This window comes from Neophocaena asiaeorientalis, unplaced genomic scaffold (genome assembly GCF_003031525.2).
Source record: "Neophocaena asiaeorientalis asiaeorientalis breed wild unplaced genomic scaffold, Neophocaena_asiaeorientalis_V1.1 scaffold246, whole genome shotgun sequence".
NCBI lineage: Eukaryota > Metazoa > Chordata > Mammalia > Artiodactyla > Phocoenidae > Neophocaena > Neophocaena asiaeorientalis.
The window spans coordinates 3,317,475-3,344,649 of NW_020174551.1; the positions used below are offsets into that span (position 1 = coordinate 3,317,475).

The following is a 27,175-nucleotide window of genomic DNA, read 5'->3' on the forward strand; positions in this document are numbered from 1 at the left end:
TATCTTCTCGTTAAATAAAAGCTTAAGAATAATTTACACCTTCCCCAAACTTAGCAAATAGTTTTGACATGATAATTACTAAGAGGCATGCCATATGATGAACGCATTGAGAGCAGTTTGGGTGGAATAATGGAGACTGAACCCAAATATGAGTGGGTTAAAGAAAAAATATGAGGTGAGGAAATTGGCACAAGTAGACAGAGACTGTGAATAAGCAATACTTTATAAAGTTCATTGGGAAGAAGGACAGAAAAATAGGGTAGATAATAAAATAGGAGGCAAATCAAAGAAGGTTTTTTAAAAAATAGAATATGGTTGTTTATCATATTCCTTTCATCAGAAAGGAAAAAAAAATCAGTGACAGGGACTTCCCTGGTGGCACAGTGGTTAAGAATCCACCTGCCAATGCAGGGGACATGGGTTCAAGCCCTGGTCTGGGAAGATCCCACGTGCCACAGAGCAGCTAAGCCTGGGCGCCACAACTACTGAGCCTGCACTCTAGAGCCTGCGAGCCACAACTACTGAGCCTGCATGCCACAACTACTGAAGCCCGCACGCCTAGAGCCCATGCTCCACAACAAGAGAAGCCACCGTAATGAGAAGCCTGTGCACCACAATGAAGAGTAGCCCCTGCTCGCCACAACTAGAGAAAGCCCTCACACAGCAATGAAGACCCAATGTAGCCAAAAATAAATTAATTAATTAAAAAAAAAACTGCTGTTTTAAGAAAAAAGGAATCAGTGACATAGGAAAGGGAGGGGATAACTGCAGTAGCAATCTTTGAGGTAGTTAGAGAAGATGGGATTCAGGCCTAAGTGGAAGAGATGGCCTTTGATACAACCTGAGACACTTCATCTACCCAACAGCAGAAATGGCAGGAGAGTGTGGGTAAAGATGCTGGTAGAGTGGTAGATTTGAATGGGAGAATAGAGTTTCCAACTATTTTCTTCTTTTATAATGACAAAGAAAGCAAACTGAAAATGAGGAGGAAGGGCAGTAAGTGTGAGGAAAGAGAAGGTATAAAATGAACACTGGGACAGTTGTACCAATGAAATATTATGTGCTCATTTATGATTTTTAGTCCTGCATTTAAATGGAAAAAGTCAACAAAATTGTGTTTTTTCCAGGTACGTTCAGCCGCTCAGGTACAGGCATGAAGTGGATGGCTGGGTTTTATCCAGTGTTGAGATTTTGCCCAAAGAATATGAACTAAGGGAATGACAGGCAAAGGAGCTCAGAATGTTTGCAAGGGAATGACTGTAATGATGGATCAAGAAAATTTAGCTAAGAAAAGAGGCAAGTGAGACATTTGAAGGAAGTGAGACATTTGAAGGGAGGCAAAAGGACAATCAAATCATAAAAAAGCAATAGGGTTAATGGTCTCCTTGAAGTGGAAGAACTGCTAGAGTGACTAAGGGATCTGCAAGGAGGGAAAGGAGAAAAATAAAGCAACATGTTGGTCTAGAGATTAAAACTTGAGCTGTAGTACAGGTTGGCCATGATATGTAATATTAAACTTCTTTGGGAATTCCCTTGCGGTCCAGTGGTTAGGACTCAGCGCTTTCACTGCCGTGGCCCGGGTTCGATCCCGGGTTGGGGAACTAAGATCTCCCAAGCCGTGCAACATGGCACAGCCAAAAAACAAAACAAAACAAAACAAAACACAACAAAAAAAAAAGAACTTCTAGGAAATATACTTTCTTAAGAACTTTCATGGTATTTAAGGCAAATTTGTTTCTTATTAGTAAATAATACATTTATGTTTCAGAATATAACAAAATCAGGACTAAAAGGGTTCTCCTTCTAGAACTGAAGTCCAGAATTGCTTTGAGATTCTACGGAACTTAACACTCTGTTTTTCTGAAGTATGAATGCATGGTTAGAATCTTATGACCTGACAGGAGAAAGGATGGAAAGACAGACCTGTTCTAGTAACTGGTTGATTATAATGACTGCTGGTTCTTGAGCTTGAGTCTCTCAAGTTGTAATTTTTCTATTTCTAGCCTTGACAAAGTCTCACACATTAGTATTATGAAGTATGACAATATAAAGTGAGTTAATTCTTATAATATCACAGCTTCCAAAGCATAAAAGAAAAAATGGAAGCCAATACATTTCACATACTTGTGAGTCCTAATGAAAACGACAGCATTTTAGAATCTCATTTTGTATTTTACTATTCTTTTTTTCCCCCTGATGATTCTTTTTTGGCCGCGTGGCTTGCGGGATCTCACTTCCCCAACCAGAGACTGAACCTGTGCCCTTGGCAATGAAATCATGGAGTTCCAACCACTGGACCGCCAGAGAATCCCATGTATTTCACTATTCTTCTAATCAATATTTATTAAGTGTTCATTATGCACATGATAAAATACTGGATTCTAGGGAATTAACAGATATATATGTTAACAGATATAGAATATATGACCACTGCCCATGAAGAGCTTACAATTTAAAGAGAAAGCATGAAACAAATGCATTTTAATAAGCAAAGCTAATGTTAAGACAGTGCAAAACAAGGGATACATACATTCAATATTCACACAGAATTTTGAAAACTCCTGACCAAGAGGGATATGCATATATGTCCATTACAATACCTAAAGTTATAAAACATTCAAAAATACATAGCAAGAGAAAAAGAAGCAAATGAATCCTGCGGTTCCTGCTACAAATAGCAACAGATGCAAGCCCAACTGAGAGCCAATCCAAGTTTAGGAGATAGGAAAGAAAGAGGTCAATAAGCAAGCTTTTAGTGATAGTACAAAAATGAAGATGCACTTTAAGTTAAGCTGCTGGTTAGAAGATGATTACCTGAACTTCTTCAAACTCACTCCAGTACACAGCAGAGGCACTCTTGGAGGCTGTATCTGGGAAGATAAGAAGCTACTTTCCTGTGTGTTCCTTTCATTTCATTTTAAAGCATACATGAATCCAGTGGTGATAAAACTGTATGTCATACTATTGTGTTAATGGAAAGAAAATGTGTGTATTTTGTGTAAGTTAACACATAGAGCCAATAGCTGCACCTTTTTTCCCTTCTAGCACAGGCTAAATAATAGGAAACTTATTCTAAGTTTACGGATCCTGACTATTTAGGCTTTCTCTGATCATTTTCAAACTAAACTTGCAGCAGCATCATTTCATGTTACCAGTTTGACTGAATTCACTAATTAGAGTGATTACACATAGTTCTTTACCGTCAATAAAAGGACTGCAAACAATACTTAAAATTAATAAATCTCTATCAGTATATGGTTAAAATTTGGACTCCAGGAAAGGAAACATTCCAGAACAGGAAACAGAGAAGAGTTTCAAATTAAATAAATAATCTACTGAGATGGTGGTCACTCAAATCAAGAATCAAAACATACTGTCCTCAACAGGAACAAATTTAATCAAAACATTAAAAAATATGGAGAGGGAGGTCATGGGGAAAGCCAAAGCAACTATCAGAATGAAAAATAGCAGAAAGAAAGTTTTCCAGTCCCACTGGAAGGATTTTAAAAAAAGAAGGAAAACTGCAAAACTTATATATATGTGTTTTAGTGCACATATTTCATTATGTACTACATTAAAATTACTTTTCTTATAAACTCTCCTACCTCATTATTCGAATCTTGAATAACTTTATACAGGGCTGGTACCAGTGTTTTTTTCCGGTGTAAAGTTGCTGCATAATTGGTGATCTGAGTGTCAGGTAATGCCTAAAAGAAAACATCAAAGGAAACCAAAAGTGAACTTAATATTTGAGAAGTTAGAAACTTTATTTTATATGAGTTCCTCTTGAAAAGATTTATAATTGAGTCAACTAAGTAAAAATAATTAATATAAGAAATAACCATGAGAGTTAATAAAACAAATTAGTTAGGATGTTATACAATTCTTCTAACTACTCAACAATGAGAAATGATTAGAAATCACACATTACACCAAGATTTGCTGAAGTGAGTCACCTTATAATCTAGTCTAAAAAATTAGTGTGCAATAAATACTTTTGTTTTTAATGAGGTGTGCATTTTTTTTAAGTCTTTTTATTGAATTTGGTACAATATTGCTTCAGTTTTGCATTTTGTTTTCTTGGCCGCGAGGCATGTGGGATCTTAGCTCCCCAACCACGGATCAAACCCACACCCCCTGCGTTGGAAGGCAAAGCCTTAACCACTGGACCACCAGGGATGTCCCTGAGTGTGGGATATATTTCAATTGTTGTATTTTATGTTCACAAAACACTTATTTCCATAGTGTTTATAAATTATATAGCTTTCAATCAAATTAATGAGTGATTTTTTTAATCACAGGAAATAAAAATATAAGGCACAAATCTCATTTCTGTGCCTTATTAAAACTTGGAGGCTTCCCCTCTTTTATTGAATATATCTTAAAATTTATATATCACCTTATCAATCCATTGATATCAATCCATATCAATTATACTCCAAAGTAGCAAAAACAAGTTTACTAGCTTCATTTTTACATTACCTTCTAGCCATTATTCACATTAGTGCCTAAAATTTTTAAAGAGGTGCAGCTACAGAAACATGTTATTTCATATTTTGCCATTCCTACTTCGTAACTTTTGTTTCAGTTTTTCCATGAACATGTATAACTGAATTACTGATATATAGAATCATATGACACATTCTTATCCTCAATCCAACCTACCTTGAATTCTGATAACCATTCTTCCACAACGCCACGTTCAGATCCCAGCATCTTCTTCTACCTTCTATTCCTCTTTTCTCTCTGAAAGAAAAAGGCACTGAACTTGAGGACAGTGTTACTTACAGGAACTATCAAAGGTAAATGATGTGTGCCTTTCACTAAAGGAGAAACTCATCTAGTGTATATTTTAGATAAGGAGGCTTACTTTTAGACTAGCGTTCAATTAAAACAGAACTGTTTATAAGAAATAAGTTCTTTTTTTTTTTTTTTTTTTTTTTTTTTTTTTTTTGTGACACTCCCAACCACTGCGCCACCAGGGAAGCCCCAAGTTCTATTTTTAATGATACGTTTGAAATCTATTTTCCTAATGCTTTTCTATTTTCCAATTATACTCCAAAGTAGCAAAAACAAGTTTACTAAGTAAAATCAAACTGCACATTACCCAAGACAAATGCACAGTCTATGCCTAGAGCTTTTACCAAATATACAACTGGCACATACAACTGGAAAAAGTTATACATAATAGAACACTGTGACAGATTTTTACAAAGGTAAAAAAATTAGAAATCAAGGGTTATATGTACAGCAAACTGATTATAAACATATATATATATATTATATGAAATAAGGCCTTTGAAGTAGGTAGATTTATGTTTTCTAAAATGGAAAAATAGCCAGATAGAAAAAGCAAGTTGTACAACAGTATATAAGCTATAATAATTCCACTAAAAATTATATAAATGTGAAAAAGCTGGGAGGAAAAATATATATACTAAACTATTAAGTGTTGGCCTCTGAAGGAAGGATTACTGAGGATATTCTAATTATGTAACTTTGAATTATAAAAAAAAATAAAAATTGGTATGTATTATTTTTTAAGTGAGACAAACAACAGAAGGTTTTTGGTTTTAAATTTAAGGTTCAAAAGGTAACCAAAAGAAAAAAGGAATTTCTTGGGCAGGGAGGGAAATGTCTCCAGAGCAAATGAAATGAAAGTTCCTTTATTAAAAAGACATATTTATCAAAAAGACAATATGTGTCATATTCCATAATAAATTTCTATCTAAAAAAAAGAAATCAGATTTTCTAAACCCCTTCCATTCCTTAAATATCCATATATAATACACTATACCAAGTATTATATAAGCAAGAAGTACAAAAAGGAGTAAGAAATGCCCCTTATTCTCAAGTAGCAAATGCTCTTAAGATGGACTGGTGGATTTATTCAAATAAATTGCAAGAGGAAAAAAGAGACAGCAGATTAAAAGATATGTTAAGAAAAATCAAGAACCAAAGTATGAATCTTATTTGGACTGATTCGAACAATAAAAAAGAGCATAACACAATTGGAAAAGGTTAAACATGACTTATTGTATGACTTATTAATACTGGATGATACTAATTCAAGGAATTATTATAGGTTACTTTTATATTTGATAATGGTATTATAATTAGGCTTTTTACTATTTACTTTTTAAATACAATTTATTTATTATTTTGTCCACACCGTGTGGCACGTGGGATCTTAGTGCCCCAACCAGGGATCGAACTTGTCTCCCGACCCGCCCCGCCCCGGCAGTGGAAGTGTAGGATCTTAGCAACTGGACAGCCATAGAGGTCCCTATAGTTAGGTTTTTTAAAATACTGTTTATCTCTTGCAAGATTCACACTGAAATATTTACTGGTGAAATGATACCTTGGATTTTCTTTTTTTAAAAATATATATATATTTAAATTTATTTATTTTTGGCTGCATTGGGTCTTTGTTGCTGTATGCGGGCTTTCTCTAGTTGCGGAGTGAGGGCTACTCTTTGTTGTGGTGCTCGGGTTTCTCATTGCGGTGCTTTCTTTTGTTGCGAAGCACAGGCTCTAGAGCGCAGGCTCAGTAGTTGTGGTGCACAGGCTTAGCTGCTCTGCGGCATGTGGGATCTTCCCGGACGAGGGCTCGAACCCGTGTCACCTGCATTGGCAAGCGGATTCCTAACCACTGCGCCACCAGGGAAGCCCTGGGATTTGCTTTAAAATAATCGGGATGAGGGTAGCCAAAGGAGGAGAGTGCATTGGGTATAGATAAAATATGACTGGCCGTAAGTTGACAACCACTGAAGCTAACTGGTATACAAGTTTCATTACACTACTCTACTTTGTTATAGGTTTGAAGTGTTCCATAATGAACTTCAAGGGGGAAAAATAAAGGATCGATGAACTAACTCTACATACAAATCATAATATACATGATATAAAACAATGGTTCTTAACCTTTTTTGGGGTGGGGCAAAAGCACAAAGTTACAGACCCCCTTTGATAGCTGAGCAAAACTATGTACTGATCCCTACTTCAGAAAAAGATAAATATGATGCCCGCATGTCCATGATTTTACAAATAATTTCAGGAAGTTCACTGATTCACTAAAGCCCATTAATAGATATGGACTCCCAAGTTATAAACTCGTGAAGAAATCAGACTCTTAAAAATAACTTTATGAAATAGAGCACAACTACACTTCCTAATGATAATGTCCTTCAAAGAAGTCATTTTGTAAGGTTCCTATATTTACTACAATGATTGTTCAAATCACTGTCAGAATTTTTTTTTCTTTCAAGTACCAATTAGTTAAGTAGTACTAAATACTCTGTATAACCTAGTACTTCACCTAAAAATGGACTCCATGACATAATTATCATTACTGTGTATCTTGTTCTATGCAAATTACACCTCTTTAAAAAAAAATTTAACTATAAAAAATAAAATAACAAGCCTAGATCCATCATACATTATAACTTTCAGTTATAAATAATGGGCTAAATAACCTAAGGCAGTTGCCCCTGGAAGCTTCTCAGAAAGAACTCAAGGAGGCAACTGACCAAAAAGCAAAGGAATGATTCAGTCAGATATTCATCAATTCATTCCATAAATATTTCTTTCTTTCTTTCTTTCTTAATAATAATTCATTATTATTTTTGGCTGTGTCGGATCTTAGTTGTGGCACACGGGCTCTCTAGTTGTCCTGCAGCATGTGGGATCTTAGTTCCCTGACCAAGGATCGAACCCACTTTCCCTGCATTGGAAGGCAGATTCTTAACCAGACCACCAGGGAAGTCCCCCATAAGTATTTCTTAAGCAAAAACTATATACCTGCCATTATGCTAGGAGCTGGAAGTACAATGGTAAACAGAATCAGATGTAGACTCACTCTAATGGGGCACTTACCTAGTGGAGGAGGCTAAACACATTTTTGCAGAGACAAGGAGTAAGAAGGAAAGGTACACGAAAGCGTAAAACAAAGGAACCTAGTGCTGATGAAGGTTTCTCTGAGGTAGCACTTAAACTGAGATATCAAAGATCAGTAGGAGTCAAGGGGAATAGTGAAGGAACATTCTAGAAAGAGGGAACAGCATATAAAAAGGTTCTGTGGGGGCTTCCCTGGTGGCGCAGTGGTTGGGAGTCTGCCTGCCGATGCAGGGGACACAGGTTTGTGTCCCGGTCCGGGAAGATACCACATGCCGTGGGGTGGCTGGGCCTGTGAGCCATGGCCGCTGAGCCTGCACATCCAGAGCCTGTGCTCCGCAACGGGAGAGGCCACAACAGTGAGAGGCCCGCGTACCACAAAAATAAAATAAAATAAAATAAAATAAAATAAAATAAAATAAAATAAAATAAAAAAGGTTCTGTGGCAAGAAAATAACATAGGAAGATGTAGAATCTGAAAGAATATCCAAGTGGTTAGGAGCACAGAGAGCAAGGGGCATGGTTGAGGGCAGAGAGGGAGAGGCATGGGCTGATGTTATAATAAACAAGACCTAGTCTACATTAAGTATGGAAAGTGACTGAGGATAAGATTAAAGGTTTGAGAGGCTTACCTGGCTATGATGTAGAGAACACTCTTTCAAAGCTAGCTGCAAAATTCCCATTAGCAAGACGACTAGGGGCTTCCCTAGTGGTGCAGTGGTTGGGAGTCCGCCTGCCAATGCAGGGGACACACGTTCACGCCCTGGTCCGGGAGGATTGCACATGCCGCAGAGCAGCTAAGCCTGTGCGCCACAACTACTGAGCCTGCACTCTAGAGCCCACGAGCCACAACTACTGAGCCACGTACCACAACTACTGAAGCCCATGCACCTAGACCCCGTGCTCTGCAACAAGAGAAGCCACCGCAATGAGAAGTCCACGCACCGCAACCAAGAGTAGCCCCTGCACGCCACAACTAGAGAAAGCCCACGCACAGCAATAAAGACCCAATGCAACCAAAAATAAATTAAAAAAGAAAAAAAAAAAGAATTAGGTGAAGAATACAAACAGGAAATTCAAAAAAGAAAAAGAGAAAAAGAAGACTAAAAATATTCCAGGCTTGCTATATATAGCACTTGCTCTGAGAGTTCCTACCTACTAAGTCAAGTCAAGTCTCTGGAAGTTAAAAAAAAAACCAAAATAGCTACTGATAATAAAAATGGTTTTTATTTACAAAGTACCTGAAAAATAAAGTAGGTTCCATTTTTATTAAGCTTCAAATAAAGTATAAAAAGTAAAAGCAATGCCTACATTATTTTCTCTGGAAATAATTTTTTTAGGGATAAATTCTAACATCTGAATCTCCCTTTAATATTTCCCTTTTATCCCAAGTCTCTTATGAAAGTATAAACAAGAGGGGCTGTTTTGTTGATATTACTTACAACATCTCCTTCTACCACCTCATTATCACTAATGAGTTCAGCAGGCCACAAGACTGAGGAAAAATAGACTGAATTTTACATCCTCTTTGAGAAGTACTCCAGAAAAGGAGGTAAATACTTTCAATAAATATACTACCACGTAAAGAAGAAAACCACAATTTCATTCTAGTGGTGACAGAAAGGACTTATCTTCTGAAATAAACAAAATAGGAACTTAAAAAAAACACACAAAACTCCTTTATTATCACTGCTGAATTTTAATAATGATTGATTTTTGCTTTTTATTTACTGGAAACTTAAAAAGCTATTCTTCCTCTGTACCACAACTATTACCTCTAATTTTACAAATATCCTTAGCTATAAATATGAATAGTTGATATTCAATTATTAAATAATTTTAAAATAGTTATTATAAATAGTATATGTCTATTAAAAAAAGGAACTTAACTAACTACCTCCCCCACCCACAAAGATAAACAGAGTTAACCATTTGGTATGTATTTTTCTTCACATACATGTTTACGTATATGCATGTATGTATATGCGTGTGTATACAGTTTAAATATAGTTGTGTTCATTGTACATAGTATTCTATAATTGCTCTTTCAATTCTCAAAAATATATGAAAGACCTATAGTTCAAGCTCACTCTTTTTAATGGGTATAATTAATTATAAGTATAATCCCATAACTTATTTATTTACTAATAAACAAATCTGTTTTCAATTTCCTTATATTACAAAAAAATGCTGCAATACACATCCTTGTACATACTTATGTGTTTCTATTGTCATCTTCTGTAGTATAAATTCTAAAACTTGAATTTTTTTTTTTTTTTTTGGTACGCGGGCCTCTCACTTGTTGTGGCCTCTCCCGCCGCGGAGCACAGGCTCTGGACATGCAGGCCCAGCGGCCATGGCTCATAGGCCCAGCCACTCCGCGGCATGTGGGATCCTCCTGGACTGGGGCACGAACCCGTGTCCCCTGCATCGGCAGGCGGACTCTCAACCACTGTGCCACCAGGGAAGCCCTTGAATTTGAATTTTTAAGGTCACAGGATATAAATATTATTAATAGCATATGCAAATACAAATAAATTCTCAAAACCATAATCCATCATATAATTTTAAAGAGCATACGATTGTTACATATACAAAATAATTTCTTCCTGCTCTATTTATAAAGTTAATACCTTAGCACTGAAATCTAAAAAAAATCTAAATCTAAATACCTCAATTTTTCTACATTTGTTAATATGATGTATATGACTTTTAAAACTAGAACAACAAAAATCAGTATCAGAACATTCGAGTGAGTACTAGTTACCAAAACATTAAAAATTTAATACACAGAATGCTGTAATGTATTTGAAAGAGGCATGGCAAAAAAGATACCACAATATATTTTACTGTATTTTAAAAATCACTCTGCTTGTTTACTAAAGGCTTGAATCTTCTAAAGTTAAAAACCACATCTATAGTTTACTCTTTAAACAACCTGAAAGTTATTTTAGAATGCAATATGAGATTAAGATCTAACAATGTTTTCTCCCAATAAAAACTGTTTTCTCAGTTGTTCTAACACCTTGTTTGCATGTCCATTTTTTTCTAACTTGCAACACTATTTTTATCATACACTAAAAGTCCCACGTATATTTGGAACTATTTCTGAGCTACTTTTCCCATTAATTTGGTACCGGGACTATAATATTTTAATTACTGTGGCTTTATAATGCACTTTATAATAGTACAAGTCCCATAATAATTCTTTTTCCTAAAAATGTATTTTATTATTATTACCTGCTTATTCTTCCAGTTAAATATTAGACTTCTAATGATGTTTCTTTCCCATACTCTATCCTTATCAGAATTAAATTTACAAATTAATTTCAAGTGACATCTTCACCTAATTGAGTTATCCAATACAGAAGCATGGCACTGCTCTTTATTAAAAATCTTCTTTTAGGAATTCCTGGTGGTCCAGTGGTTGAGACTCCATGCTCCCAATGCAGGGGGCCCGGGTTTGATTCCTGGTCAGAGAACTAGATCCCACATGCCACAACTAAAAGATCCTGCGTGTTGCAATGAAGACCCGGCATAGCCAAATAAATAAATTTTTTTAATAAAAATCTTCTATATGTCTCTATAAATTTTGTTTTCTTCATATAGATCAACACATTCAAATTAAGTTGATTCCTAAGTATAATCTTCTATGGACAACTGGTTCCAGACCCATTGCAGATACCAAAATCCAACAATACTCAAGTCCCAGAGCTGGCCCTCCCTATCAGCAGATTCAACCAACCATGCATTGTGTAGCACTGCATGATTGATATTTATTGAAAAGAAATCTGAGTATAAATGTATCTGCACAGTTCAAACCAGTGTTGTTCAAGGGTTAAAAGTTTATATTTTCCTGCTGCGACTGTGATTCTTTTTCATTATTTCAAACTAGCTGTTGTTACACACATAAAAATAAACACTTTCTTAAAAAATCAAAACGAGGGCTTCCCTGGTGGCGCAGTGGTTGAGAGTCCGCCTGCCGATGCAGGGGACATGGGTTCGTGTCCCAGTCCGGGAAGATCCCACATGCAGCAGAGCGGCATAGATAAATATTTAAAATACTGAAAATCGCTTAAATTAAGACTTCTATGTTTTAGGAAAAATTTATAAACTAATAAGTTATCTTTTTACTAACTACAATGAATTAGAAGGTTTTTTAAAATGTTGACTACGTTATAGAAAGGGATAAGAAAAAGCAAGTACAATTAATCAAAAATGTTTTTCAAATTTTTTACAAAAAACATCAGCACAGCTCTTAAAATAAAAAAGAAAACCAAACATTATTTTTTGAAAGAAACACAAAATTTTTAAATGTAATATATACTGCATCAGAATCCTTATCTGATATAGGGCCCGGAATATATATTTTGAAAAAGTTTTCCAAGTAATCCTGATGACCACCCTTCAGTTAAAAAAAAAAAAGTATCACATCCAGGTTAAATTTCTTATTTTAAATTCCTGTATGATCTCTCCTATAACCACAAATTTGGCACACCAAATCACTTTAGTTTCTACCAATACCATTTTTTAAATGACTGCAAGTTAATTAACTTTAGATAGAAGAACACAGTGGTGTTAATAATAATTATAACCAAAACACTAACATATTTCCCCAATTTTATGATACTAATTTTAAGACAGTAATTTATTAACAAATTTAAGTAGGAAGTAAGACACAATCCTTTATTAAAGTGAAACAAAGTGTTTAAAGGATAAGAGCATAAGCATATCCATATAATCACAAATGACTTTTAAAAATTATCCTTGGGCTTCCCTGGTGGCACAGTGGTTAAGAATCCGCCTGCCAATGCTGGGGACACGGGTTCTATCCCTGGTCCAGGAAGATCCCACATGCTACGGAGCAACTAAGCCCATGCACCACAACTACTGAGCCTGCATGCCACAACTACTGAGCCCACGTGCCACAACTACTGTAGCCTGTGCGCCTAGAGCCCATGCTCCGCAACGAGAAGCCAGTGCAATGAGAAGTCCGAGCATGGCAACGGAGAGTAGTCCCCGCTCCCCGTAACTAGAGAAAGCCTGTGCGCAGCAACAAAGACCCAAGGCAGCCATAAGTAAATAAAAAAACTAAACAAGACCAAAAACCCTTACTTTAAAAAAATAAATTAAATAAAATCTATGGTTGAAAAATGTAACGTGGTCCCTTTCTTATAGTTCATACTTCTCCCCCACCACAACTTCCTATGTTCTGGCCATATTCTCATTTCAGTTCCTCTAGAGCTTCACACACACCTTCACCCTAGGGATTCTGTGTGGACTGTTCCAGCCTGGAATGCTGTCCTACAATCGCTATTTAAATAACTGGCTCCTTCCAATCCTGTTAATCTCAGCAGGCCTTTCTTGACCACTTTATCTAAATAGGAGCCCTTTCTCCCTTCTCCAGTATTTTCCATTCCAACAAATATGGTTCATTTCCTTCCTAGGGCTTTGGATTTTATACCTTGTATATTAAACCTTATTGTCTATCTTTCCCATCAGGTCACAAATTCCATGAGAACAGGGTCCTCTTCTGTTCTGCTAGCATTTGAGGGCTCACTATGGACTCAATGCTAACAAGTATATTATGGTATCTAGACATATGACAGGTACTTAATGTATATTCATTGAATCAATGAACCACATAGCTTATATGACCTTGGACAAATCGCTTAAACCTTTTGGGCTTCAGGTCACTACAATGATAAATTACTTTCTAAATCTAAAATCCTATAAATACATTTTAGTACCTTCATTTGGAAAACAGAACAGTACTAGTTACAGAGAAATTTTTTAAATATATGTTTTCTAACTAGAATCAGCATCTTTTAGTATTTAGAGGTAGCTATAAACACAGTTATAAACATACTGCAAGCCCTCTTTTTATTTAAACAGACAATATGGAATTCTGAAAATCATTTCTTCTACTGTGTTACACCCATCCCATCATCTGATGTATAAAAGCTATATTTATTTATTTGTTTATTTATTTTAACATCCTTATTGGAGTATAATTGTTTTACAATGGTATGTTAGTTTCTGCTTTAAAACAAAGTGAATCAGCTATACATATACATATATCCCCATATCTCCTCCCGCTTGCGTCTCCCTCCCACCCTCCCTATCGCATCCCTCTAGGTGGTCATAAAGCACCGAGCTGATCTCCCTGTGCTATGCAGCTGCTTCCCACTAGCTATCTATTTTACATTTGTTAGTATATATAAGTCCATGCCACTCTCTCACTTCGCCCCAGCTTACCCTTCCCTGTCCCTATGTCCTCAAGTCCATTCTCTACGTCTGCGTCTTTATTCCTGCCCTGCCCCTAGGTTCTTCAGAACCATTTTTTTTTTTAGGATTCCATTTATATGTGTTAGCATACAGTATTTGTTTCTCTTTCTGACTTACTTCACTCTGTATGACAGTCTCTAGGTCCATCCACCTCACTACAAATAACTCAATTTCGTTTCTTTTTATGGCTGAGTAATATTCCATTGTATATATGTGCCACATCTTCTTTATCCATTCATCTGTTGATGGACACTTAGATTGCTTCCATGTCCTGGCTATTGTAAATAGAGCTGCCATGAACATTGTGGTACATGACTCTTTTTGAATTACAGTTTTCTCAGGGTATATGCCCAGTAGTGGGATTGCTGGGTCATATGGTAGTTCTATTTTTCGTTTAAAACCTATATTTAAAAGCAAAAGTCAAGCTGATATTCTAGCATGCAGATCAATTCAGGCCCATATTGCCTCACTTCCAGAGTATGAAGCAAAATAAAGAGGATATCACAGAAAATGATTATCTTTTTGGTGACCATGGTAATGGCAACCTTTATTAGCAAGCCCTGAATAAAACATAATGAAAAAAATAATAAATTGCTGGAACATGATCTGAAAGAGGTCAATAACTACTTGCCAGGAAGCAAACTCACAGTACTTGCACAAGTACAGTAAGTTCTCCATTAACAACACTGGTAGAAATTGTGTCTTAGCTGATAGTCAGCATATATATTCTTTTTTAGGAATTGTCAATTTAGAGAGAAAAAGGATATAACAGGCAGTACTGCCTAATGGTTAAAGAAGACAGGCTCTTGCTCTAGACTGCCTGAGTTTGAATTCTACCTCCTTGACCTACAAGTTGTGTTTCCTTGGGAAAGTTACTTACCTAACCTGTGACCTCAAATCCCTCATTTATAAAATGGGGATAATATAAGTACCTATGTCAAAGTTTTTTTTTTTAAAGATTAAATAAATTAACACATCAGTGAGCAAAATTATAACTGCTCTCAAGGGTTTCTAATGGACGAAAATTATTGTATAAACAAACCTATACAATGATCAGGGCAACATATGACAGTAAAAAAATGGCTAGGCTACTGAACATTTTCAAACTAGGCCAAAAACTATCTAGATATTTCAAGGTATAAATCAAAAACAAAGCACTTAACATGTGCTATTACTGTACTGTAAATACCAAATTCCCTAAGGAAAAAACTAGAGCTGCACTGTCCAGTTAGTTTTAATTAATTAAAAAAAAATAAAATTTAAAAATCAATTCCTGGGAATTCCCTGGTGGGCCAGTGGTTAAGACTGCGTTTCCACTGCAGGGGGCCTGTGTTCAATCCCTGGTTGGGGAACTAAGATCCCATAAGCCGCGTGGCACAGCCAAAAAACTGAAAAAAAAAAAAACTAACATTGTATTAAAAAAAAAATCAATTCCTTAGTTGCACTAGCCACATTTCAAGCACTTAGTAGCTACATGTGGCTAGTGTCTCCCATATTGGACAGCACAGATGTAGAACACAGACATTATCAAAGAAATTCTATGATCAGCACTGCTCTAGATGTAGCTAGATAATACAATTATGCTGAATAAACTCAGTAATTCAAGAGCTGTAAAATTTAGGTAACAAAAAAGTTAAAAGACACAACTATTAAAAAGGAAACACTTTCAAAAGTAAAATTCAAAGGCAATAATTAAGATGTGACTATTCTCCGAGGTAAAACTGCTTAATATATAGAAGCTACCCACCAAAAATTACCAAAAATTCTAACATGTCTGACTATGGGAACTTCATTCTTTACCCTTTAAAAAGTTAAATTCTTTAATTTTACCTCCGTTCTAAGATCAGTGTTCCAATGGAGGAGGTGGCACAGGAATGCGGCAGAGTTCAAGTGTGGAATTCATCTGTTGAGACTTAAATGTTTTCCAACTCTATAAAAAATGAAAACGAAAAACTGTGAAATAGTGAGAGAGAATATCCTCAAGAATGTAATATAAAGGAGAAAGAACAATTTTGAAAAGGCATTTATAATATAGTTTATCTAATTTTAAAAATAATTGGGATTATTTTAAGTTTTCTATAATAACTAGGCTATACTTATGTACCATTATCAAACCTATTTTAGAAGACATCAGATTTGGAAAAAAGAAGTCTGGGTTTTAGTTTCAAATTTACCATTAAATATCTGTAAAGACTTCGAGTAAGTTAAATTTTCTGGAGCCTCACCTGAAAAATCTACAAAAATAAGTACTTTCCAGCCAAAAATTCTATGAGTCCAACTTTTGAAACATATTACAGTGATCGCACACACACATACACACACACACGCAACGATCATTAAAATTTTAATATGCACTATAAAACCAAGCTTAAATATCAATGGCTACATTATAATTTTGGATAAGTTTCACAGACTGAAAATTTTATCATTTTGAGAAAGAACATAGAAAATGCTGTTACTTGAACTTTTGGCACAAAAAATATTAAAAATCATTTTCAAATTGATAAAAGTATACTTTTCTCATAAAGTAATAACTATTATCATGTAGTTGTTGACCACATTATACTCTACTTCTTTGATTCAAAACTTATCACAACTTTAAAAGCTAAAACACCAAAAGAAAATTAGCATTTTAAAATATGTCCATTAACAAAACTTTTTTTTTTTTTTTTTTTTTTTTTTTGGGGAACCGGGCCACATGTGGGATCTTCCCGGACCGGGGCATGAACCCGTGTCCCCTGCATCGGCAGGTGGACTCTCAACCACTGTGCCACCAGGGAAGCCCACAAAACATTTTTAATACAAAGAATACTGCAATAATATTCTCTTGGAGTTAAACAACATTATCATTGTAAAGTCTCCAATGTTTTCCAAACTGAAGATGTGTCAGGACCTCCTATTCCAACCATCTCGTATATACTGGGCTATTGCATGGGATTTTTATTTCATGAGAAGTTCTGCAGTGGGGAAAAAACTTGAAAAGGACTAGCAAGTTTTCTGTTAGTCTCTGGAAAGATACACAAGAAATTGGTAACACTCTGGGAAGGGGCAGCTGGTGCCAAGGAGACTGTCTTTTTGTACCTTGGGAATTCGGAACCACCAAGACAATCACCAGATTTTGAAGCAGTGCAGGCAGGCAGACTTGAGAGCTATGCTGGGAAGACTGTCTCTGACAGTCTTTCAAGGCTAAGGATACAGATACTAGGCTCTCAATTGAGGAAAAAGCCAAAACAAAACAAGAAAACCCAACAGGGCAAATGACAAGAAAACTGAGCCATTCAGAGTATGTTCTTTAACCACAACCAAAGTAACCTAGAGATCATTAACAACAATTAATAAATAAAAACCTAAAAAACCCCCAACTACCTGGAAATTTTAAATTATACTTCTAAATAATCTATGGGCCAAAGAAGATATTAAAACCAAAATTAGGGACTTCCCTGGCAGCCCAGTGGTTAAGACTCCACACTCCCAATGCAGGGGGCACAGATTTGATCCCTGGTTGGGAAACTAAGATCCCACATGCTGCACAGCACAGCCAAAAAAACCCAAAAAACAACCAAAATTAGTAAAAATGCCGAACTCAGTGCTAAGAAAGATATATTAAAGCTTGTGGGATGTAGCTGTAGCCTTATTTCATATGTAGAGAGTTCTTACTTTGCATGTATTAAGCAAAGACATAGTTCCTATATGCATTTAGGAGTTTCAGTTAACCTGGTACCTTGCAAAGCTAAGATTGCCTATATTAGCAGAGAGTCTGAAAAAAAAAATCAGTGGTTTTATCTATTGACAGATATCTATCTCTAGAGGTCAGAGAGGATAGCAAATGAGTGAAACAGAAAACAAGCACACAATCGAGGGAAAAAATCAACAAAGTCAAAAGTTGGTTTTCTGAAAAAAAAAAAAAAAGTTGGTTCTTTGGAACTTCCCTGGTGGTCCAATGGTTAAGAATCCGCCTTCCAATGCAGTAGATGTGGGTTCGATCCCTGGTCAAGAAACTAAGATCCCACAGGCCACGGGGCAACTAAGCCTGTGCGCTCTAGAGCCTGAGCGCCACAACCAGAGAGAAGCCCGTGAGCACTGCAACAGAAGATCCTGCATGCCGCAACAAAGACCCCGCATGCCACAACTAAGACCTGACGCAGCCAAATAAATTATAAAATATTTTTTAAAAAGTTGGTTCTTTGAAAAGATTAATAAAATTGACAAACCCCTAGTAATACTTATTAGAGAAAACACAAATTACTATGAAATTTTTAGACATCAAAAAGAAAAAGTTATGATAAACTTTATACCAATAAATGTGACACTTGGCATGAAATGAACACATTTCTTGAAAAATACAAATAACCAACACTGAAAGATACAGAATATCCATACAGCATCATGGATATTAAAGAAATGTAATCTATCATTAAAAATCTTTCCATAAAGAAAATCTCAAGTGCAGATGGTTTCACCAGTGGATTTTTCCAAACAGTTAAGGAGGAAACAACACCAAGGTTGTACAAGTGTCACAGTCAATGATAAAATATTGAAAACTTACTTTCTGAGGTTGAAAACAAGAAAGAGGGACTTCACTAGAGGTCCAGTGGTTAAGATTCCACGCTTCCACTGCAGCGGGCGCTGGTTTGATCCCTGGTCAGGGAACTAATATCCCGCATGTCGCGGAGTGACGCCAAAAAAAAAAAAAAAAAAGAAGAAAGAGATAACCATTATCACCACTTCTATTCAACACTGTGCTGGAGGGCCTAGCTACTATAGCAAGTCAAGAAAAAGATATAAGAATAATAACCAGAAAAGAAAAAAGGTCATTATTCAGAGATGATATTATTAATAGACAATATAAATATGTACCAAGAAAATTCAGAAGATTCTACAGAATTATTAGAATTAATAAGTGAATTTATCTAGGTTTCTGGATAAAAGGCTAAAATATAAAAATCAATTATATTTCTGTAAACTAGTGTTTTTTAAAAACACAACTTCAGGCTTCCCTGGTGCAGTGGTTAACAATTTGCCTGCCAATGCAGGGGACACGGGTTCCAGCCCTGGTCTGGGAAGATCCCATATGCCGTGGCGCAACTGAGCCCATACACCACAACTACTGACTGTGCTCTAGAGCCCACGTGCCACAACTACTGAAGCCCACGCGCCTAGAGCCCGTGCTCTGCAACAAGAGAAGCCACCACAATGAGAAGCCCACGCACCACAACGAAGAGTGGCCGCCACTCGCCGCAACCAGAGAAAAGACCACGCACAGCAGCGAAGCCCCAACACAGCTGAAAACAATAAGTAAATAAAATAAAATAATCAAATAAATAAAGAAAATAAAAACACAACTTCCAACAGCATTTTTTTTGAAAAAGAAAGACATCTAACAAAAGATGTGCAAGACCACTACACTGAAAACAAGAAAACATTTTTGAGAGAATTTAAGGGTCTAAATAAATTGAAGGACATACCATGTTCACAGGTTGAAGACTCATAGTAAAAATGTCAATTCTCCCCCAATTGATTTCTAGTTTCAAAGCTATCATAATCAAAATCCCACTCTTCTCCTTTTAAAGATAAATTGACAAGCTCATTCTGAAATCCCTAGGGAACTACAAGGAGCCAAGAATAGTCAAAGCAACCTTGAAAAACAAAAAAAATTGGAGGGCTATACTGTAAAATATTAAGATCTGTTATAAAGCCATAGTAATTAACTGTACAAGTATAGTAACTAAAACTTATCAATGAAAAAATAGAGCCTAGAAAGTCACACACAAATAAGACTACTTTATTTATGACAAAGGCAAATTGCAGTGCAGTTGGGAAAAGACATTCTTTTAAACAAAAGACGCTGGGTCAACTGGATATCCCTATAGAAAATAATGAGTGTATCACGATCTCTAACTTTACACAACTCAACAAAAGTAAATTCCAAATAGAATGCAGGTCTAAATGTGAAAGTAAACAAACAAAAAACCATAGCAAAACATCTTTATGTCCTTGAAGCAAATATTTTTTAAGCAAACACAAAAAGCACTAACCATAACCATAACAACAACAACGATAAATTGGACTGTATCAAACCTGTCATCAAAAGAAACTGAGAGTGAAAAGGCAAGCCAAAGACCAGAAGAAATCAACAATACCTATGCCCAATACCTAGAGAGAGATGTGACTGCTTGGTGGGGGGGTAGGGCAGGAAAACTGTAAGATCCATAACTTCTCCAGGACAGGGAGGACGTCTCAGATGTATCTGTATTCCCAATTCCTGGGACAGGGCTTAGCACAGTTAGCACTTAGTTCATGACTATTGAGTGAAGGGCCTAACAGCAACAAGCAGTCAGTCAGCGGCAGACTCAGCTGAGGAGACAGGCAGCAAGTATGGTAAAGACTACTAGTTCCCATCTGATAGAGATCCACACCTCCTCGTAATGATCTAGTCTATACAGTCAGCTAAAGCCATTTCTGACCCTCACTTATAGCTAAGTATGGCCAAATGACTAAGTTCTGGTCAATGAGATCAGAGGAAATACCATGTAGGGAATTCTAGAAAGGCTTCTTTCCTTCTTTTTTTTTTGTCATTCACATGTGGCTTGCAGGATCTTAATTCCCCAACCAGGGATTGAACTCGGGCTCACGGCAGTGAAAGCATGGAGTCCTAATCATTGGACACCCAGGGAAGTCCCTAGAAAGTTTTCTTAAAAGATGGAAGGTATGCCCCTTTTGTCCTCTGCCTTTCTTCCTCCTTCCTTCTGCCTAGATCATGGATGGATATCCAGCAACCATTCTGTGATCTTCAGAATAGAAACCACATGCTAAGGATGGCAAAGGAAAGAGAGAGAGAGACTGGGTCCTTGACAAGTCTATGGAGTTGCTGTACCAGTCTTAGACTATTTCTGAATTTGTTCTTACAAGACAAAGAAATGAACTATTATCTTATTGAAGCAACGGTTATTTCTTATCTCTGTTTCTAGCAGCCAAACACTATTGCCACCTGATAAGGTAAGAAAGAGACTGCAGGAACAAATTTATGGTCTAAGATGCCAACAAGCCATCTCAGTTATGCTTCAATTTAATGCTAAGAATAAAGTGTTTAGGATATTCCACTGAAATTGGGGTGGTGGGGAGTGTAGGAAGCAAGACTGACCAAAGAATCTACTCTGTGAAGGTGCACCACCATTACAGTTCAGACAGAGGGGTGTTTATAATAGTTCAGTACACTGACAAGATTTCATAATGCAGTACTATAATTTCTTGCCAACAGTTGGGAGTTATGTTCTAGAAAAGTAATGTGGCTTACTGTGACTGGCCAAAGCCAAATTATATGAAAATGAGAGGTTAGGAAAAATAAACAGTTTAATGGAAGATGTTAAATCAGCTGTTTAAAACCTGTTCAAATAAAAACCCAGTGAACTTTCTACAGATTAACCTCCTTCAAGTTTTCAGGAAACACTACTGTAGCACAACAGTTAGATAAGGCTGATTCTCCCACATATTATGCACATTATTCTACTTCATGAAGATTTTGAACCTGTCCTTCTTGGCTTGCTATCTAATGTCTTTGGTACTTGTGTTTTTACTTTTATTAGATCTCAGCAAACATTTTCAAATTCTTATAGTGACTGTGTCACTTTTTGGACTGTTGTTCATCCTTACATTAAGAAAACAGAAAATAATCTGATCTCTCTGTGAACTATTGTTATAGACTGAATTTTTGTGTCTCCCCAAAATATACTGAAATGCTAACCCCCAGTGTGATGGTATTAGGAGGTGGGGCCTTTGGGAGGTGATTAGGTCATGAGGGTAGTGCTCTCATGAATGGGATCAGTGTCCTTATAAAAGAGATCCCCAGAGAGCTCTCTCACATGTTATAACACAATGAGAATGTAGCCATCTCGGAAATAGGAAGTGGGTCCCTAGTTGACACAAAATTTTCTGGCACCTTGATCTTGGACTTCCCAAGTTCAAGAACTGTGAGAAATAGAAGTTTGTTGTTTAAACCACCCAGTCTATGGTACTTTATTATAGCAGCCTAAATTGTCTGTGACAAAGGTCCTTTTCCATTTTTCCACTCCCTTGAATTTGGGCTAGCTTGGTGAGTTGCTTTGATCATCAGAATATGGTGGAAGGGCTGTTATACAATTTCAAAGCCTAATCCTCAAAGAGGCCTTGCAGCCTTACAGCTTCCACCTTCACCTTTATAGAATGCTACCCTGAGAATGCCATGTAAGGATGCCAGACTAGCCCACCATATGAGAAGTCACACTGAGAAGAACTGAAGCACCTTAATGGACAGCCAGCACCATGTGCAAACATGTGGGTGGAGACATCTTGGACCTTCTAACTCAGTCAACCCTCCAGGTGGATTCAGCTACATGAGACAGCCAAGTGAAACCAATAAAGGAACAATTTAGCCAACCTACAGAATCATGAAAAATAACAATAAATCTTTTTGCCCTGAGTCATTTAATTTTGCAGTAGTGTTTCAGGCAGCAATATCAAATAAACTTTAAGATAACACTTAAAATAACAGCTTCTTCAAGGTGAGAACAATCGCTTTAGATTTTTCTGTTTTTATCTTTAATTCATATGTTATAGCACCCTGGAAGCTATGCCAACTCCAATGCTGCTTTCCACTACGATTGAAAAAAAAGAAATTAATGTATGAAAATACAATGGGGAGCCATTAAAAAATTTTGTATGAAGTAATATGTAATAGGCACTTTAGAAAGAGAACTCTGGTTACACTGTAGAGTGGACCACAGGGAGGAAAGACCTATGAGGGCAGAGTGACCAATATGAATACTGCAGGAATAGTCCTAGGGAGAGGCTTACTAAGAGGTTAGAAGGCTAGACTATCATTACTACTGCTGCTGCTGCTACTATTATTTGCATTATATATTTATTTTATTTGTTTTAATAGAATGTCACCTTGGTGACTTTTTAAAAAATTTTTATTTTTATTGAAGTATAATTGATTTACAAAGTTGTGTTAGTGTCAGGTATACAGCAAAGTTATTCAGTTTATATATGTGTGTGTATATATACATATATATATATTCTTTTTCAGATTTTTTCCATTATATGTTATTACAAGATATTGAGTATAGTTCCCTATGCTATACAGTAGGTTCTTGTTGGTTATCTATTTTATATATAGTAGAGGTATTATGTATTTATGATGAACCAAGCAAGTACTGTAACTAGAACCTCATATGTATTTGCTCATTTAATCCTTAATACAACCCTTTTTAAAAACTTTTTATTGGGGCTTCCCTGGTGGTGCAGTGGTTGGGAGTCCGCCTGCCAATGCAGGGGACATGGGTTCGAGCCCCGGCCTGGGATGATCCCACATGCCACGAAGCAGCTAGGCCAATGAGCCACAACCACTGAGCCTGTGCTCCAGGGCTCGTGAGCCACAACTACTGAGCCCATGTGCCACAACTACTGAAGCCTGTGCACCTAGAGCCCGTGCTCCACAACAAGAAAAGCCACTGCAATGAGAAGCCCGCGCACAGCAATGAAGAGTAGCCCCTGCTCGTCGCAACCAGAGAAAGCCCGTGCACAGCAACAAAGACCCAACCAACAAAGCCAAAAATAAAAATAAAAAATAATTTAAAAAAAAAAAAAAAAAAAAAACTTTTTATTTCGAAATAATTACAGACTCATAAGTTCCCAGACTACATGCCAGGAGGTCCCATGTATCCTTTGCCCAGTTTCCCCCAATCGTTAACATCTTGCATAACTATAGTAAAATATCAAGATCAGGAAACTGACATTGGTATAGTCCATAGAGGGTTACTCAGATATCACCAGTTTTACAAGCACTCATTTGTCTGTGCATGTGTCTGTAGTTTTATACAATTTTATAACAGATGTAGATAATGTGTAACTACCATCACAATCAAGATATAGAACTGTTCTATCACCGAGAGGCTCCCTTGTAGCCACCCATTCCCTTCTCCCTGATCCTTAACTCCTGGCAAACACTACTCTGCTCTTCATCTCTATAATTTTGATATTTCAAGAGCGCTATATAGAGGAAATCATACAGTATGTAACCTTTTGAGAGTGGCTTTTTTCACTTCAGATCCATCTTAGTTGTTACATGTATCAATAGCTCATTCTTTTTATTGCTGCATAGTATAAACGTGCCAGTTTGTTTAACCATTCACCTGTTGAAGAACATTTGGGTTGTTTCCAGTTTTTGACTATTAGGAATAAAACTGCTATGAACATTCAGGTACAGGTTTTTGTGTGAATGTAAGTTTCAATTTCTCTGGAATAAATGCTCAATAGTGCAACTGCTGGACTGTACAACTCTGTTTTTAAAGAAACTGAAGCTATAAATGGCGAAGCTGGGATTCTAATCTAGATATCTGCCTCTAGGTCCTAACTCTTCACACAATTTCCAGTGGTTGTAGAAATTGAGAGAAGTAAATACAAAGGTAGAGTCAACAGAATATAGCATCGCTCAGATGAGGGGTATATGAATAGTGTCAAAGATAACACCAGGTTCCAGCTTCAGCACATTAGACAGATGACAAAATACGAATTCACTTTTATATATACTGTATTTGAGGTATCTGTAGGTCATCCTCAACTAGCAGGCAATTAGATTTATAGAATAGGAACCAGAGATTAAGAAAAAGCTCTGGATTAGAGATTGATTTGAGTAAATAACATCAGAGGGACAGGGTACAGAATGACAAAGAGATTTGACAACAGAACCATGAAGAACAGAAACATTCATTTCCTCTAGTTTATTCCCACAAACAATAAAACAGCAGGTACTGTGACAGACTGCAAATTCATATTAACTTTAGATATTATAGCACATCATGTCTACCATACGAGTTTTACAATCATAGTATAAAGTATAAAGGGAGTAATATATGCTCCCCTCCCCACTCCCTTTTCCATTTAAAAAGAAAGAACTACAAAAGGAATACCTGCTGATTAAAAAGCCTTAATACTACTCCGTATGATACCATAGTGATTATATGTCATTATACGTTTGTCCAAACCCATACAATGTACAACACCAAAACTGAACCCTAATGCAGACTATGAACTTTGGGTGATAATGTGTCAACGTAGGCTCATCAATTGTGACAAATGTACTATTCTGTGGGAGATATTAATAATGGGGGGGTCTATGCATATGTGAGAGGGTTTATGGGAAATCTCTGTCCTTTCTACTCAATTTTGCTGTGAACCTAAAACCGCTCTAAAACGTTCAGTAAACAAACAAAAACAATTAAGCCTCAGTATAAAAGAATATGTAAAAAGCATAAGTTTCACTCCCCGCTCAGCATCCAACTCCCTCCACCCATTTTTCAAAAAAATACATGGGGAAAGGAATTTAAGGAGGTAAACTGACAAATCTTAGTAGCTAAATAAGAAGCAAGCAATATCAAGAGTCAAGGGATAGGGACATCACAGGTGGCACTGTGGTTAAGAATCTGCCTGCCAATGAAGGGGACACGGGTTCAAACCCCGGTCCAGGAAGACCCCACATGCCACGGAGCAACTAAGCCCGTGCGCCACAACTACTGAGCCTGCACTCTAGAGCCTGCAAGCCACAAGTACTGAGACCGCGAGCCACAACTACTGAGCCTGTCTGCCACAACTACTGAAGCCGGTGTGCCTAGAGCCCGTGCTCCACAACAAGAGAAGCCACTGCAATGAGAAGCCCATGCACCGCAACGAAGAGTAGCCCCCACTTGCCACAACTAGAGAAAACCCACGCAAATAAATAAATAAGGGCTTCCCTGGTGGTGCAGTGGTTGAGAGTCCGCCTGCTGATGCAGGGGACACAGGTTTGTGCCCCGGTCTGGGAAGATCTCACATGCCGCGGAGCGGCTGGGCCTGTGAGCCATGGCCGCTGAGCCTGCGCGTCCGGAGCCTGTGCTCTGCAACGGGAGAGGCCACAACAGTGAGAGGCCCGCGTACCGCAAAAAGTAAGTAAGTAAATAAATAAATAAATAAAATTGAAGGAAAAAAAAAGAGTCAACGGATAATGTCAATTATACCTCAATGAAAAAAAGCCAAGGATTCATAATGACAAAAGTGATAGATAAGTTTGATTCTAACCTTTTTTGAAGTTGTTTTTGGAATAGAACAAAAAACTATTATGTAATCCATGCTTTGCCATTTAACAATTTAAGTGCCACTTACCATATATATATATTTTTTTTTTTTTGCGGAACACGGGCCTCTCACTGTTGTGGCCTCTCCCGTTGTGGAGCACAGGCTCTGGACGCGCAGGCTCAGCGGCCATGGCTCACGGGCCCAGCCACTCCGCGGCACGTGGGATCCTCCCGGGCGGGGGCATGGACGCGTGTCCCCTGCATCGGCAGGCGGACTCTCAACCACTGCGCCACCAGGGAAGCCCCCACTTACCATATTTTATGACCACATTTTTGGCAGTTGTATTTCAAACTTAGAAAGAACTATAATCCCATAAGTAATCAAAGTCACACCCTTAATATATTACATAATTGAGTTTTTTACTCCTTTCTCCAAAATTAAAGTCTACTCATTTACTTTTTCTCGTAATTGTCTCCATGACAGACAAACACCCAAACAGAAAGTCTAGGATTCATAAGAATGAACCATGAATCTCTAAACAAGACCTGTGTCAAAGTCAACACATTCATAATTTCAAGTTTTAATATATATTATTTGTTTACAAAAAGATAAATGTATACCTTCATCATATCATAGCAATATTGCAAAAAAACCCTTTTATCAAGAAAACTTCCAATTCTTATTTTCCAATTCTAGTTTAATTTAGTACTAGATAGCTTTCAGAGACATTGAGAGAACAGGTACAAGTAAATATCTGTGCAAAGCACAGGTCTGAATTATGAAAGAAATTAGCTTGGTTTATGTAAAGCAGCTAAGTGCCAAGTAAAAAGTAATCCCAACCAAAACATTCAGCACAATTTTTATTTCTGGCAACTTTAGCTCCTGGTTAGAAAATCCATCATCTCAG

At 36.9% G+C, this 27,175-nt stretch overlaps 1 protein-coding gene across 5 annotated transcripts in view; it reads right to left on the reverse strand.

The window, feature by feature from the left end:
* The window catches only part of HYCC2 (hyccin PI4KA lipid kinase complex subunit 2), a 71,395-nt gene that overhangs the window by 40,979 nt on the left and 3,241 nt on the right, over nt 1–27,175 (reverse strand). For 3 of the 5 annotated variants that reach the window (XM_024757306.1, XM_024757309.1, XM_024757305.1), the window contains exons 3-6: nt 18,728–18,831; nt 16,012–16,111; nt 4,666–4,746; nt 3,606–3,707 (exon numbers count right to left, since the gene is read on the reverse strand). In XM_024757306.1, the coding sequence (XP_024613074.1) occupies nt 3,606–3,707; nt 4,666–4,716 (153 nt within the window). In that variant the 5' untranslated portion in view covers nt 4,717–4,746; nt 16,012–16,111; nt 18,728–18,831. Of the gene's footprint in view, nt 1–2,814; nt 2,871–3,605; nt 3,708–4,665; nt 4,747–16,011; nt 16,112–18,727; nt 18,832–27,175 lie in introns of those variants that run through there. The other 2 variants (XM_024757307.1, XM_024757310.1) reach the window with 2 other exon arrangements.